The 13,128-nt window shown below is 34.6% G+C and overlaps 1 protein-coding gene across 3 annotated transcripts; it reads right to left on the minus strand.

Annotated features, from left to right (window-relative positions):
* Positions 1 to 3,130: 3,130 nt before the first annotated feature.
* LOC106172639 (alpha-1,3-mannosyl-glycoprotein 4-beta-N-acetylglucosaminyltransferase C) lies at positions 3,131 to 13,095 on the minus strand. Of its 3 annotated transcripts, none has more exons than XM_013553436.2 (4): positions 12,874 to 13,013; positions 6,720 to 6,937; positions 6,381 to 6,506; positions 3,131 to 5,893 (listed from the first exon to the last, which is right to left on the minus strand). In XM_013553436.2, exons 2-4 carry the CDS (start codon positions 6,865 to 6,867, stop codon positions 4,827 to 4,829), a joined length of 1,341 nt encoding a protein of 446 aa, XP_013408890.2. In that variant the 5' UTR covers positions 6,868 to 6,937; positions 12,874 to 13,013; the 3' UTR covers positions 3,131 to 4,826. The 3 variants fall into 3 exon arrangements, with proteins under 3 accessions (XP_013408890.2, XP_086858312.1, XP_086858313.1); XM_087002186.1 differs by lacking the exon at positions 12,874 to 13,013 and adding an exon at positions 10,582 to 10,925; XM_087002187.1 differs by lacking the exon at positions 6,720 to 6,937 and having other exon boundaries at positions 12,874 to 13,095.
* Between the last annotated feature and the right edge of the window lie 33 nt (positions 13,096 to 13,128).

Below are 13,128 nucleotides of genomic sequence, written 5' to 3' on the forward strand. Positions count from 1 at the left end.
AACAACAATGACATAGATGAAACTAAGTATTTAGATGTACTGCTGAATAGAAAGAGTGGAAGTGGTGAGAATAGAGGAATAAGGTTGTTAAAAAATAGCATGTATTCATATGTACAGCAAAAAGATGCATTCAGTTATTATTATTGTAAACGTAAGGTTTTAGAAGACGGTGTGTCCACTGCACCTTTAGACGTTTAAGTGTACATTTTTTACTTGACAAGGAACACTTATTTTTTGGCTGTTCGCTTTAAAGATTTTTAAGGAACAACATAGTTCTGTTGCACTGTAGTCGAAGAAAACCTTCAAATATTTTATTGTACATTATTCATCCATGTCACTACTTTGACAAACTTATTTTTGCCTAGCTGTTAATCCACTATAATGTGGTGCAGCAGAAGCGTGTTTGAAGATCATAACAACTTACAAGCTCGACGGGAAAGCTTATCACATTACTCTACCTGTGTAAATACCTACCTTGGTAAGAATTGTATTGTATAAAGTCCATTTAAATACTAAACAATAGTTAACGCATTAGATGTGATTATCAATGTAACACAGGGTTTGTCAATTGCCACCGTGTGTATTGCAATGAAGAATACAAATAAACGTACATTTATCCATATGATCTGCGTTTTCTTGAATTTATGGTTTCATAACATAATGAAAACTATAATGTTTAAACGCGACCATGTGCAGAAAAATATCTTAATACGCGTTTTCACCGGTGAAATTTCTGATTTTCTAAGATGAACAGAAAATAGTTGAACTTGAATCAGAAAAAAAATCTGCTGTTTCTTATACTTAAGGTAAAAATACTTCTGCATATTATATTGGTGTTTCATTTTTACAAGGAAACACTAATTTCCACAGTCAAACAGGAAAAAAATACCACACTGTTTGACTTATTTAACAAAAAATTCCACACTGGCATTTCATTTTGATCGGGAGATTTTCTGGTATTCAAAGCCGAACAGAAAAAAATAAAAAATAATGCACTGTTTTACTTTAAACAGACGCAATAACTGTTGTTTCTTGTATTAAGGAGAAAAATTACTTCTACATATGACACTATTCTTCAGATTAGACAATGTAAATCATAAATCGGTGCATAGATCTTATAAATAAAAATCATAGGTTAAATCTTTGTCCCTGAAGAAGGCAGGATAGCATGGGTATTATACTTTTAAAGCAGAATAATTTTAAAGATTAACTTTTAACTTTAAATTTAACAAGGGAAACACTTATGTTCAAAGATGGACAGAAAAAATGCTGCACTGTTTAACTTTAAAGAACAAGTGATGATGGTCAGAAAAAAATACAGCAATGAGTAAAATTGCGTCGGAAAAATGCTGAGAAATTTTGACTTGAAAGAGAAATATACTCATATTATTTTAATAAGGAAGAGAAGAGTACTTCAATGTTTAGCTTTGGATTGAAAAAATGTTGTGAAGTTATAGTTGTGGCTACAAAAGGCCCAAATCTTAGCAGATATTGTTTACACTGGCCGCCTGAATTACTGGTTTGCTTGTGTAAACCAAGGCGATCATTTAGGAATAAAGGGTTGGAGGGGTTTAGAGAAATCAAAAGTATTTGATGCAGCGTCTAAGTACAAATAGGTGACTACAGCAGTTGGTTTAAAAAGGAATAGAGCTTTACTATGATACTACCCGGCTTATGTTAAAACAGTGTCATTCATTTAATACTGGTCGCTTTACATTCAACTATATTGAAAAACAGTAAAAGGTGAATTCAATCTACTGTACTTAGTGTTTGCGAACCACACACTATCACAATACTCTAAGTATTTGGCCTGCATACCTGTCTTTGTGAATATTACACTAGTCTCAGCTGACCATAAGCGGAGCTTTGTTTGTTAACACTTTAGTGTAACGCGAGTAAAGCCCCCTTTACACTGGACGGCGTCCTTTCTGCGTCCAGCAGTACGGCCCCATTTGAGAGTTTAAAAATTATAATATTTTACCTGCCGACAACTGGCCGATCATTGAGCATTCATTCTGATACAAAATTAATGCTCGTGCCTCCTTATTAAGACCACAGCGATGCCAAATTTCATGGTCGCAGAGAGGACGCAGAAAGGACGCCGTCCAGTGTAAAGGGGGTATAACTGTACGACACCATCCCTCTTTTTGGATCAATAATAACGCATACGCTTCTTTTTGTTCATCCAATGCAAAACTAAAACAAACCCCTACCTTTCAACAACTTGTGTACTAACCAATATAAACATCTCATTTTTAGTGAAGTAAAAAAAAAAAAAGAAAAAAAAAAAAAAAAAACAAATTATCTTTATTTTGGGAAAAAACTCTATACATTTAGAGGGCCTTATCAGGGCCCTATCCTTTTTGTTAAGGCTCCCGTCGTTTATATACTACTTTAGTGGGTTTTTGTCTGTGTACACCATCACGCAAAAGTAATGGACACATCTTGACAAAACTTTCAGGATAGGTCACAAACGCCCAATTAGATTTTGATGATCCATTGATTAATTAAATTTTCAGGATAGGTAGCAAATGGGCCGATTTCATGAAAATTTTGGGATAGTCCAGAAACGGACAAAGGCAGAAATAATGATAAGAATGTGGGAATTTTCCATTAATCAAATAATTATGTAAGGCTTTTTATGAAATTTTCTTAAAAGGTCGCAAATGAACCAAAGAAGAAATTATTAGATTTTGGCTATGATTAATTACTTAAGTCAGTAAGTAATGTTTAGTTATTAGATAATTAGGCTGCGTTCACATGCAAAATCTATTTTCTAAAAATCTATTTGCGGTATCTTGTGATCACGGTCTGTGCCCTGAATACCCCACGGCATATTTACAGGCAGCGCGAGCCAGTTACTCCCAAAGCTGTAATTAATTCTCGGCGCTGCCAGTAATTACGCCACGGGGAATTCAGGGCACAGACCGTGATCACAAGATACCGCAAATAGATTTTTAGATTTTTAGAAAATAGACTTTGCATGTGAACACAGCCTTATTTCTTGGCAGAGGTTGCATTCTCCGAGTGCTTTTCTATTTTTTAATAATTCAGATATATAAAAAACACTGCTATTTTCTTAAAGCAAAATCAATTTTAAGACAACACTGTCTATGAAAACAAGTAGAACTTGATTTTAATTCAACAATTTATTCAACAATTATTCTGCTTATCTAAGACATTCTGTTCAACACCAATATCATCAATACATCACTACATATAATACTATATAGAATGCAAGCTTACTCTCTACCAGAGGCCAGTTGGGTGACGATGTCATTTTGGAGCAAAATTATTATTGGTTCAGAATACAGAAATGTACATAGAATTAACCAGAATTAACATAGAATTATCTCTCTTTTGTGGAGGGTACTGCGAGCTTATGTTAACAATAATTATGTTACAAATATCTATCCAAACAATATAACAGTTAACACTCTAAACAGATATAAAATGCAGGTTTTATGGGTAAAAAATCCAAATATGGCATTATAAAAACTATAAATTGATAAAAAATATACAGTAAACATTCAGATAACACAACAAAAACATTGATATCAGAAAGGCAAATGCATGATAATGAATGGAATGTTTGAATAATTTTCTCTCAAAATTGTATCAATTAACCAATCACCTTTAAATCTATTTTTAATGAAATTGCACAAAAAATAATTTTATAGACATTCAGCACCCTCACTAAAAATAATATTGTCATTATTATGCTATTAATGGCAATACGATTATGGCACAGGCACTAAGAAACAGGCATATTAGCACCTAAAAAGCACATTTCTTTACAGTATCAAGATGAGAGGGGTGAGGAAGGTGGACGCCCCCATGCCTTGCTTCTCTACATTCTGAAATGTATGGGACAAATATATTGATTAGAAAGTAAACTGCCCATTACCACACCCACCTTCATGCATACAAATGCCTGTACAAAGTGGGCAAGCAAATGAACTTGCACGTTTGTGTCTGTGCATGCACAGCCAAGTTACACTGAGATTCCTGCAGGTTGCATATATGGTTTTGAAGCAATTTAAAGAGTGCACTGCTGGCTTTAAGTTACAGTACATTTTCAATCACTATATGCAATGCTTTGAAATATATATCAAGATGCTATATGTATGGAATTGTCTTAATTTGGTCAATATGTATGAGAGGTCCAAGAGCCAACTTATTGCAGAGATTATAAATATGCACCACATCTTTTTCATCTGATGCACACTATATTGCATCTTTGACATATAAATTCTTCTTCCCTGCTTTTGTGTTTTAAGACTGGCATTCTCTAAATCCCTTTGAAAAAAACAATTAATGTATAGCTGAGTGAACCAATTGATGCCTTTGCCAGTTGTAGCTTTCCAAATGAAAACACAATCATTTACTTGGATGTAATTTGTGAGATATTAAATGGTACATGTATGTTGTTTTCAGTTTCTTTCAAATAGCAGTCCAGTAGCCATGGGGGTTTCAAAAGAATCCCCTTTTTTTCCGGAAAAGGCCCTTCTGAGAAACATTTTATCTATATCCTCAAGGTTTCAAAGTAAAAAGTCCAATTTTTCAAAAAAAGAACTTCCCTTTTGAAATTGCTGGCTACAGGCCTGAGTAGCCCAAATGATGCAGTTACTGCACAAGCACATGTCTTGAAAAAACCCTGATTAGGAGTGTGGAACTGTCTCAGTTGTGATTGACAGCTCAGTCTTTTTTTCCCTTTTCACTCGTACTTGTATGTGTTGCACAAGTAGCCAGTCCCGCTGAGGTCTCTTCACTCTTATGCGTATACATGCAGTGTAGTAGTCAGAATTTGTTTTATTTAGCTCCTGTCAGTAAAATAATGAGCTGTCAATTTTTCCAACAACCTCAAAACGACCACACTCCTTCACAGCTGAACCATTCAAGTCAGAAGAACCACCTGGATCCACTTTGCCAATTTCTACGACACCAGCTTTTAAAAAATCACGTTTATGATTTTCATTACTGGTATGAATGGCAATGGCATCAATTCTAATAAGTTCCTTGAATCTCACCAATATATAACCACCTGGTGATGGCCTTGTCCAGAAATATTTATCATCATACCCATATGCATTTTCTATGCTGTTGTTAGCTTCTGGAGCCATGTTTGATTCAAGAGTTGCTGGGGGATTTGGTTCTTTGAATGTTGGGATATCTTTCCCTCCAAAATATCTGTCTTTTAGCTTATTAAAGCCAAGAACTGGTTTTTCCTGCAGTGATGAAACTAGACCCTCATGCTGAAAAAGTGTTGGTTTTCTTATATATTTTGATTTCTGACCCATAGATGTCATGAAGTGGTTGATAAGCCAATCACATGGCTGTTCGTCATAAAACAACAACAGGTATTGCCCAAGAAGTAGAACATCCTGCGAGCGCAACAATTTTCCAATAAATCCCAAATGGGAAAATTCAAGCATGATCCATTTTTTTGTACTAACCATTGAAATATAATCTTTAATGGCTGCAATAAACTTGGGGGCGCACACCACATCATCTTCAATCTGAATATAGTAACTAGATATATTATGACCATAGATAAACATGAAGGCGAAGTCAATATTTTGTTTGGATCTCCACTTGACTCGTAAAGGGTCATCATTAAAATTTCTCTTTAAATTATCAAGTTGAGGATAGAGCTCCTCAGATACTTGGACAACTTGAAGGAATCCACTGTTCAGATACACCTCATATTTTTCCATTATCATGTGTATAACACGATGATTATGATGCCTGTCAAAGTCTGCCAAAAACACCATCACAACAACTTCTTCTTTTTCCTGCTCTGATATTTCACTGATAAGAGACTCCAGTGTTTGAAAGAGATATCCATCTCCATTTAATCTTTTAATAGATGGAACTCCGATTGTTAGAAAACCTAATTAAAAAGTAAAACATGACATGTACAACAACATTATATTTAGAAAAAAAATAATGTTAACCACAAATAATGTAAAATGACAAAAATGGTTGTATTCATCGTATGAGTTTTATGAAAATTGATCTGGCTAAAAGTAACTACTTTAAGAGCAGACCTTTGTAAGAGTGGGCCTAGCACAATATATACAATTAATGTTTACTTTACACAAAAAGTTAAGATGTGTAAGAGTGGGCCCAGCACAATATAAACAATTAATGTTTACTTTATGCAAAAAGTTAAGATGAAATAAGAATGATGCATGAGGTAATATTTTATAAACTTTATGAAAATTTAACCCACAGTTCAGAAACAATTTGTAAGTTTTGCTTTGCTGATATCTTGAAAAATTAAAGCTATAATATGGCTCTGCATAAAAAAATTAATAATCAAAAGCTACTTGATCAATATCATGATAATATTTCACATGCTGTCACTACTGTCATACCTTTTTTGTCTCTCCTTGATCCCATGACATTGACATTGACAAAAGAATGTTGTATAGAGCTCGCTTCCACAGTGTCTATCTGTGACTCTGGATTCTCAAAGAAACTAACCTTCTCAACTGATGCCTCTGAAAAAGGAGAAGTTTTCTAAATCACATCCATCATGTTCATATTTTGAAAATATAATGCATATAACCCACAGAATAAACATTTTACTTTAAAAACATTTTACTTTGCTTTTGTTCATGTTTTAAAATAATCCAACAATGTTCTTTCTGGTAATTATATTCAAAGTCTAAAATCCATTAATATGCAGTATGCTTTCCTTTAAAAAAAGGTACCTGTCAGCATATTCAGTTCATCCACATTTTCAGATATGTCAGCATGATACCTTTGTGATATATCAGGTATTTGAAAAAACGAAAGACATGCAATGATGACCACAGTGGCAAGAAATTGTCCATGTAACCGACGTGAACTTTTTGGCATGGTTTCTGCTGTCTTCTTCTCACAAATTTAAGAATCCTCTTTGTTCCAATGCCTTCAAGACATTCTTAACCTGTAGAAATAAATAAATAAATAAATAAATAAATAAATAAATAAAATAAAATAAAATAAAATAAAAAAATAAAATACATATAAGTTCAAAAAATGGAATAATCAACAACTAAGGACTTAAGGGGGTGTCATGGGGGGGTTCTGACCACCCCTTCGATATCTGAAAAAAAATCACACCAATGGTCCCTTCTTGAATTTAGAATTTTGAGGGGGAGAAACGTCCATTGTTCTCGTCAGTGAGGCTAAACGAATTCAGGGTATGTACGCACAGACAGAAAACCATGTATTGTGTGAAATTGTGGGAACGTTACTAATGAAGCCACTGGTAGTACTAGTAGATATGGGCATTTTTACAAACCTGGGCTCCTTTTTTTCCCACCAAGGGTCAAAAATAGAAGTCATTTTTGTGTTGAAATGTGTACTTTTCTTGAAAGTATAGACCTGAAGGGTATAAGAAATGACAATCCCGAGATAAAACCTTGTGTATGTATAAAGATATGATTATTTGAATTTTGAAAATCATTTTTTTAATTTTCATAAGCTAAACCTTGAAGTGTTTGACTTTTATGGTAATTTAAGGTATTGATCTCCAAAAAACCACTTAGTTTTACTCAGAGAGTATTGCTCTTTTATGTATTTGCAAAAAAAATGGATGAAAATATCCAAAATTTGACGAATCAATGACATTTTATAATTTTCCTGTTTCAGTATTAAATGTGACTCCATGAAGTTTTTGATTCTGAGATATTCTGAGGACTTCTGTACTTCACTTTACCTTGCATTAGTTCTTTATGTTATGCTTCATGATTGTGTAAAATATTATTTTGCACGGACATGTGTGCTAATTGCAGTGTCATGTTAAAATAAATGTCCTCTCCGAAACATCCCTGTTTCGGAAAGGACATTTTTTTAAACATTTATGATATTGTTTTAATATATTGTAGTATTTGAGTTTTTATAAGTTTTAGGTGAAGTCTATGAATTACTGGGCAAAATAGGTGGAAGCTGAACTAAAATTGAAGTCTTTTTATTACATTTTGAGCTTGTTTTGTCTATTTTGTACTAGTAATTCATTACTGGAATTTTATTTTATTAAATATTGATTCTGAGATATATTCCAGGTATTCTTTATGCCATTATACCTTATTCCAGTTTCTTTTGTTACAGTGCATAGCTGTATAAAATATTATTTGACAATGTCAGATTTACCAACAGTAAAGACATGTTAAAAAATATGTCCTTTTAGACATGTCCTTGTTTCGGAATGGACATTTGTTTAACATTTATGAAATTGCCTTAAGATCTCATAGTATGTTGGTTTACAAGGTACAGGTGAAGCAATCATTAGACAAAATATGAGTAAACTAGATTAAAACTGAACTGTTTTTATCACATTAATTAGTCATTTTGGATAGTTTTTGATTCTTTTTTGAAATGTTACTCCCTTAGTATTTGATCATGATATAAAATAGAGTCTTCTACACTCCATTATACCCTATTCTACTTCCTTTTGTTACAGCTCATAGCTGTATAAAATATTATTTGACAAGGTCAGGTTTAAATTTAGTAATTACATTTTTAAATATGTCCTTTTAGGCATGTCCTGTGTTTCGGAATGGACATTTATTTAACATTAACGAAATTGCTTAAATTATATATATATATATATATATATATATATATATATATATATATATCATGATGTATGTATATATTATAGATAATCACAGGAAGTTAATTATAACCCTGTGTCTGCCTGCAAGCGCCTCTGTAAACCGTGCCAGTGAACTGACTCTTGCAACTTTAACATGTGTAGCTTCATAACTATTTTCGAATACTTTTTTGTACATCATAAGTAAGCAATATTTAAAGTAAGGTAAGCTATATTATTCAAAATTATATTCTACATAAATTTGATGTGCTTCCCATCATCCTCTTCCTCATGAATAATAAATAGATGAGCAGACCAAAGAGTAAACAAGTGTTTTAGACAATGTGTTAAAAAATGTCCTTTCCGATACAAAGCATCCAAATTGCCTATATTTCTATTTATACTGATATAATCTCTTCAATTAATTGTTAATTTAACTTTGAAATACATGAACTTTGGGAAAATATGCAATGGAAGTTCTAGTAGATCCAAAGAAAAGATCCTGACTTGCAAAAATGAATTTTTTTGTTGAGGATATATATAGAAATTAAAAAATATGCCATTGAAGAAATGTTTTTCTATTATTTTCATGTCGTATGCATGATGCTCTAACAGTAATTTGCTCATGTCAAGTGAAACATACAGCATTAAAGACAGAATTCTCTCTATTTATAACATTGGCAATGTAAAGGTACTTTGTTTCGGAATGGACAATTTTTAACAAGCATCTCAAAAAAGACCACAGTTAAATGGGTTTCTGTGCACTGTGGTTTTCTTATATAAAAATAAATATCACATGTCCTGGGCTTTAGAGAAATATATATTGTTACTGGCTAGGTGTCAACATGTTCTTTTTATGTAAGAGAAACCCAATGTTTCGGAATGGACAAATTTAACAGAAAAACACGGTAGGGTTATTTTGCACTCCATGTCAAGCTCCAGAATCATTGTGCAGATTTCATTATTTGATACAAACAATACCAATACATCCAAATAATGATTAGGATGGTAAATTATACTGTATGTTTTATGATATATTTTCTGAAAGTCATTTATTTTTGTTTCGGAATGGACATTTCGTTTAACGGAAATACCAGCATGCCATTAAAAGGCTTTTTTTCACTAGGATACACCTCTCTCCTGTTAATATTTAAACTTTTTTGCTTCCACCATACTACTGAGTGTTTTATAATCCAAAAAAATGCAATGTCAAACACTGTTTTAATTTATTTCAGATTGCTTTTTATTTCATATGACTAAAACGGGAAAAATTTTTGGTCATTTTTCGGGCTTTGCTTTAGCATAACTTTGGACTCGGTGGTGATATTTGGTTTCTATTTTCAGTGTTTATCTTCACTTACACCATTCTCTAAGATAGTGATAAAAGAATTCTTTGATCGTATGTATGTAATTTGTTAATTAGCAATATGTGGGAAAATCTGAAAAGTGTCCAGGATTGTAAAAATGCCCATATCAGTCTGTAGTCTAGAACAAGCACCTCGTTGACGAGTGAACAGTTGTCAAAAACAAAAGACCCAGGTGTGGTAGATCGACTACTGTTCGCGCGTGCCGCAAAGACCAAGCCTAATAACATCAATTCATTTTATATTTCACATAATCTGTTTTTATTATTTCTTCTAAGCATTTAATCATAAAATCTCCCATCATTATACATTATTGTGTAATAACATTTAAAGTTTCCAAGTTTTTATTAACAGGTTGATGCTAACGTATTACAAATAAATATAAGCATCAAAGCATATTTCCTTACTCAAATGTAGCAAACGTACCACTACACTGGCAAAATACCGGTAATGATACAGGTAAAGATGACAGCATTGATAACTGGGTTTACAGCGATGTTAGTGCAGCATGATTAGTGTCAGATTGTTATCTGATAAAGTTTGCTACTAGTACCTAGGAACAAAACAAAGTCTGGCACTTGACAATCAAGTTGATAAAATCACAAAACGCCTGTAGAAAATAGTGCATACCTGCCCAACATTGATTTGTTCAGATTCTTGACTAAGGGGTGCGTTACTGGTGTCAAGGGCCAAGACTTGAACTTAGGGGTTTGGCATGTCACTGGACATTCCTCTCGATTTCTGCCCAAATCTAATAAAGCCTCAGTTGCTTAACTTTTGCCAAATTTCCAATATCTACAGGTCGTGTTGTTTAATGCTTGCGGTCTCTTCTCTGGCGGCGGTTAATTGGGGACACCTGTGCGGCCTGTCAACGCACCAAGACCCACTTTTGCCAGTGCCACATTTTCCATTGCCGTAAATATCAAATTTGTGAATAGAATGAGGAATAATGACAGTTATGAAAAAATGTTTGGAAGTACCTGTCACCTTCGCCACAGTATCCATATGGGCTGTGCTGCCCCCCTACCACAGGCGACACCTTGCGGAGCAAGCGTGCGTAATCCAGGGTGCAACTGAAAATAACCTTGTCGCGCGACCTTATTGCCCCTCAAGGTCACAAACTAATATCCGGTGCTGACGGTTAGGCTCGTCATAATCATATCAGTCCCTTACTGTTTAACATTTTTATTAGGGACATTCCCGACCTGTTCAGCAACAATGAAAAATACAACCCTGTTCACCTTAGGGATAAACCTCTTAGTTGTTTAATGTACGCGGATGACCTCGCACTAGTATCAGAGAGCCCGGATGGACTTCAGGCTGCCCTCAATAGTTTGGCGGAATACTGTAAAACCTGGAAGCTGATAGTAAATGTCCAAAAAACAAAAATTATGATTTTTAACAAACCTGGCCGCTTACTGAATAACCTAACCTTCTTTCTAGGAGCCGAAAAAATAGAAATATGCTCAGAATATTGCTACTTGGGTTTGGTATTCACACCTTCAGGAAAATTCAATAAAGCGATGGAAGTACTGAAAGTCAAAGCACAAAAAGCATTTTTTAAAATCCGCCACCAGCTGTTTTCTAGCCCAGCGTCAATTGCCCGTAAACTTTTTTCCACGCTTATACTCCCTATACTTAGCTACGGCTGTGAAATATGGGCCCCTTTAATCCTTAAGTCTAGCATGAATAACCTCCTGGAAAGGTGTGACAGACCACCGGCTGAAGAAGTCCACGTTAAAGCCTGTAAAACAATACTGGGGGTCCACAGGAAGGCATCTAATCTAGCAACCAGAGGCGAATTAGGAAGCTATCCAGTGTTAATTCATATGCTTGCCCTGGCAACAAAATACTGGTTTCACCTCAATAAGCTTAACTTTATGGGTAAAGAATCCCTGGCCACCTTAGCCCTCGACACAGACAGATTTGAAAGTAAAGGTGGTGCCTGGTCCCTTGGCATAAAGCAAATACTCCAAATTAGTGGTGAAGTCGAGTGTTGGGATAGACCATTAGCCAAACCGATTAATGTCTCAACAAAAAATATCCGGGCCTCTCTCGAGAAAGTGTATGACCTGCAATGGGGGGAGGCAATTAAGGAAAGTAGCAAACTTAGAACATATACAAAATTTAAGAAGGATTTTAAGACCGAAAATTATGTTCTGACCTTTGATAAAGCACGGAGGGCTACATTCTGCAAACTAAGAATCAGCGCTCACTCACTCCATATTGAGAAGGGGAGGTACAGTAAACCCCCAACCCCGCCCCATCTAAGATTATGTCAAGTCTGTAATTCCGGAGAGGTTGAAGATGAAGTACATTTTATTCTGAAATGCGAGGCCTATAAGGAACTACGGGCAGCTTTCTACGAAAATATAAGTTTCCTATGTAATACTAATGCCCTCTCTCCCCCGGATATGTTTATACACATCATGAATACAAAAGAAATGGATGTGATTACGCCCCTCCTCATATTCGTACAGAAATGCATGGAGAAGAGAGTAAGTCTTTCTGCGCATGTCCAAACCAGATCATAGTACCAGTGTGAGACCCGTTATGCGCTGTCAGCAGAGACTGGGCGTGTAGATCAAACCTGGTAAATTGATTATGGAATGCGACATTCGTATACATGTGTACAGTCACTGATTTCAACAATTGCTAATCTATATGTGTATATATATATATTTATTTATCTATTTATTTGTCTGTTCTATGTTCTAGCCACTAGTATCGTATTGTAATTGATTGTACCTTTATGTGAAGGTGTTTGTCAATAAAGAATCTGAATCTGTATAAGTAGCGCGTTTCCACCCCCTGACCAAATGGCACTGTTCGCCCTCTAAAATACCAGTTTTTTTTTTCGGTGCCCTTAAAAGCGGGCATCGAGACCCACGCCACGGGAAAATGAGGGGTAAAATGACTTACCCGCTCCTTACACTGTTGGTCTTGTGTAAATGTACTCTTCCAGCCGTGTCACGGCGCAGAGTTGCGCAATGAGTGTCACCAGCACACGAACGAAACGGAGTGCCTCGATATGAAACCAGACAACTTTTGTGTTTTTAATCTCCAAATACTTTAAAAAATCAATTAAGTTAATAAAAAGGCCGGGAACAAGAACTTCTTAAATCGTGCATTTTATATTAATGATTATTAAAGATCATAATAATAAAAGAGTCGCAT

Source organism: Lingula anatina, chromosome 1 (assembly GCF_051362555.1).
Source record: "Lingula anatina isolate TDL-2025a chromosome 1, LinAna3.0, whole genome shotgun sequence".
In the NCBI taxonomy this organism is placed as follows: Eukaryota; Metazoa; Brachiopoda; class Lingulata; order Lingulida; family Lingulidae; genus Lingula; species Lingula anatina.

Coding starts and splice junctions, on each gene's coding strand:
- LOC106172639 (XM_013553436.2), bottom strand. CDS start 6,867: ATGCCAAAAAGTTCACGTCGGTTACATGGACAATTTCTTGCCACTGTG. Junction 6,507..6,719: donor TGAACTGAATATGCTGACAG/GTACCTTTTTTT, acceptor CTCCTTTTTCAG/AGGCATCAGTTGAGAAGGTT. Junction 5,894..6,380: donor ATCAAGGAGAGACAAAAAAG/GTATGACAGTAG, acceptor CTTTTTAATTAG/GTTTTCTAACAATCGGAGTT.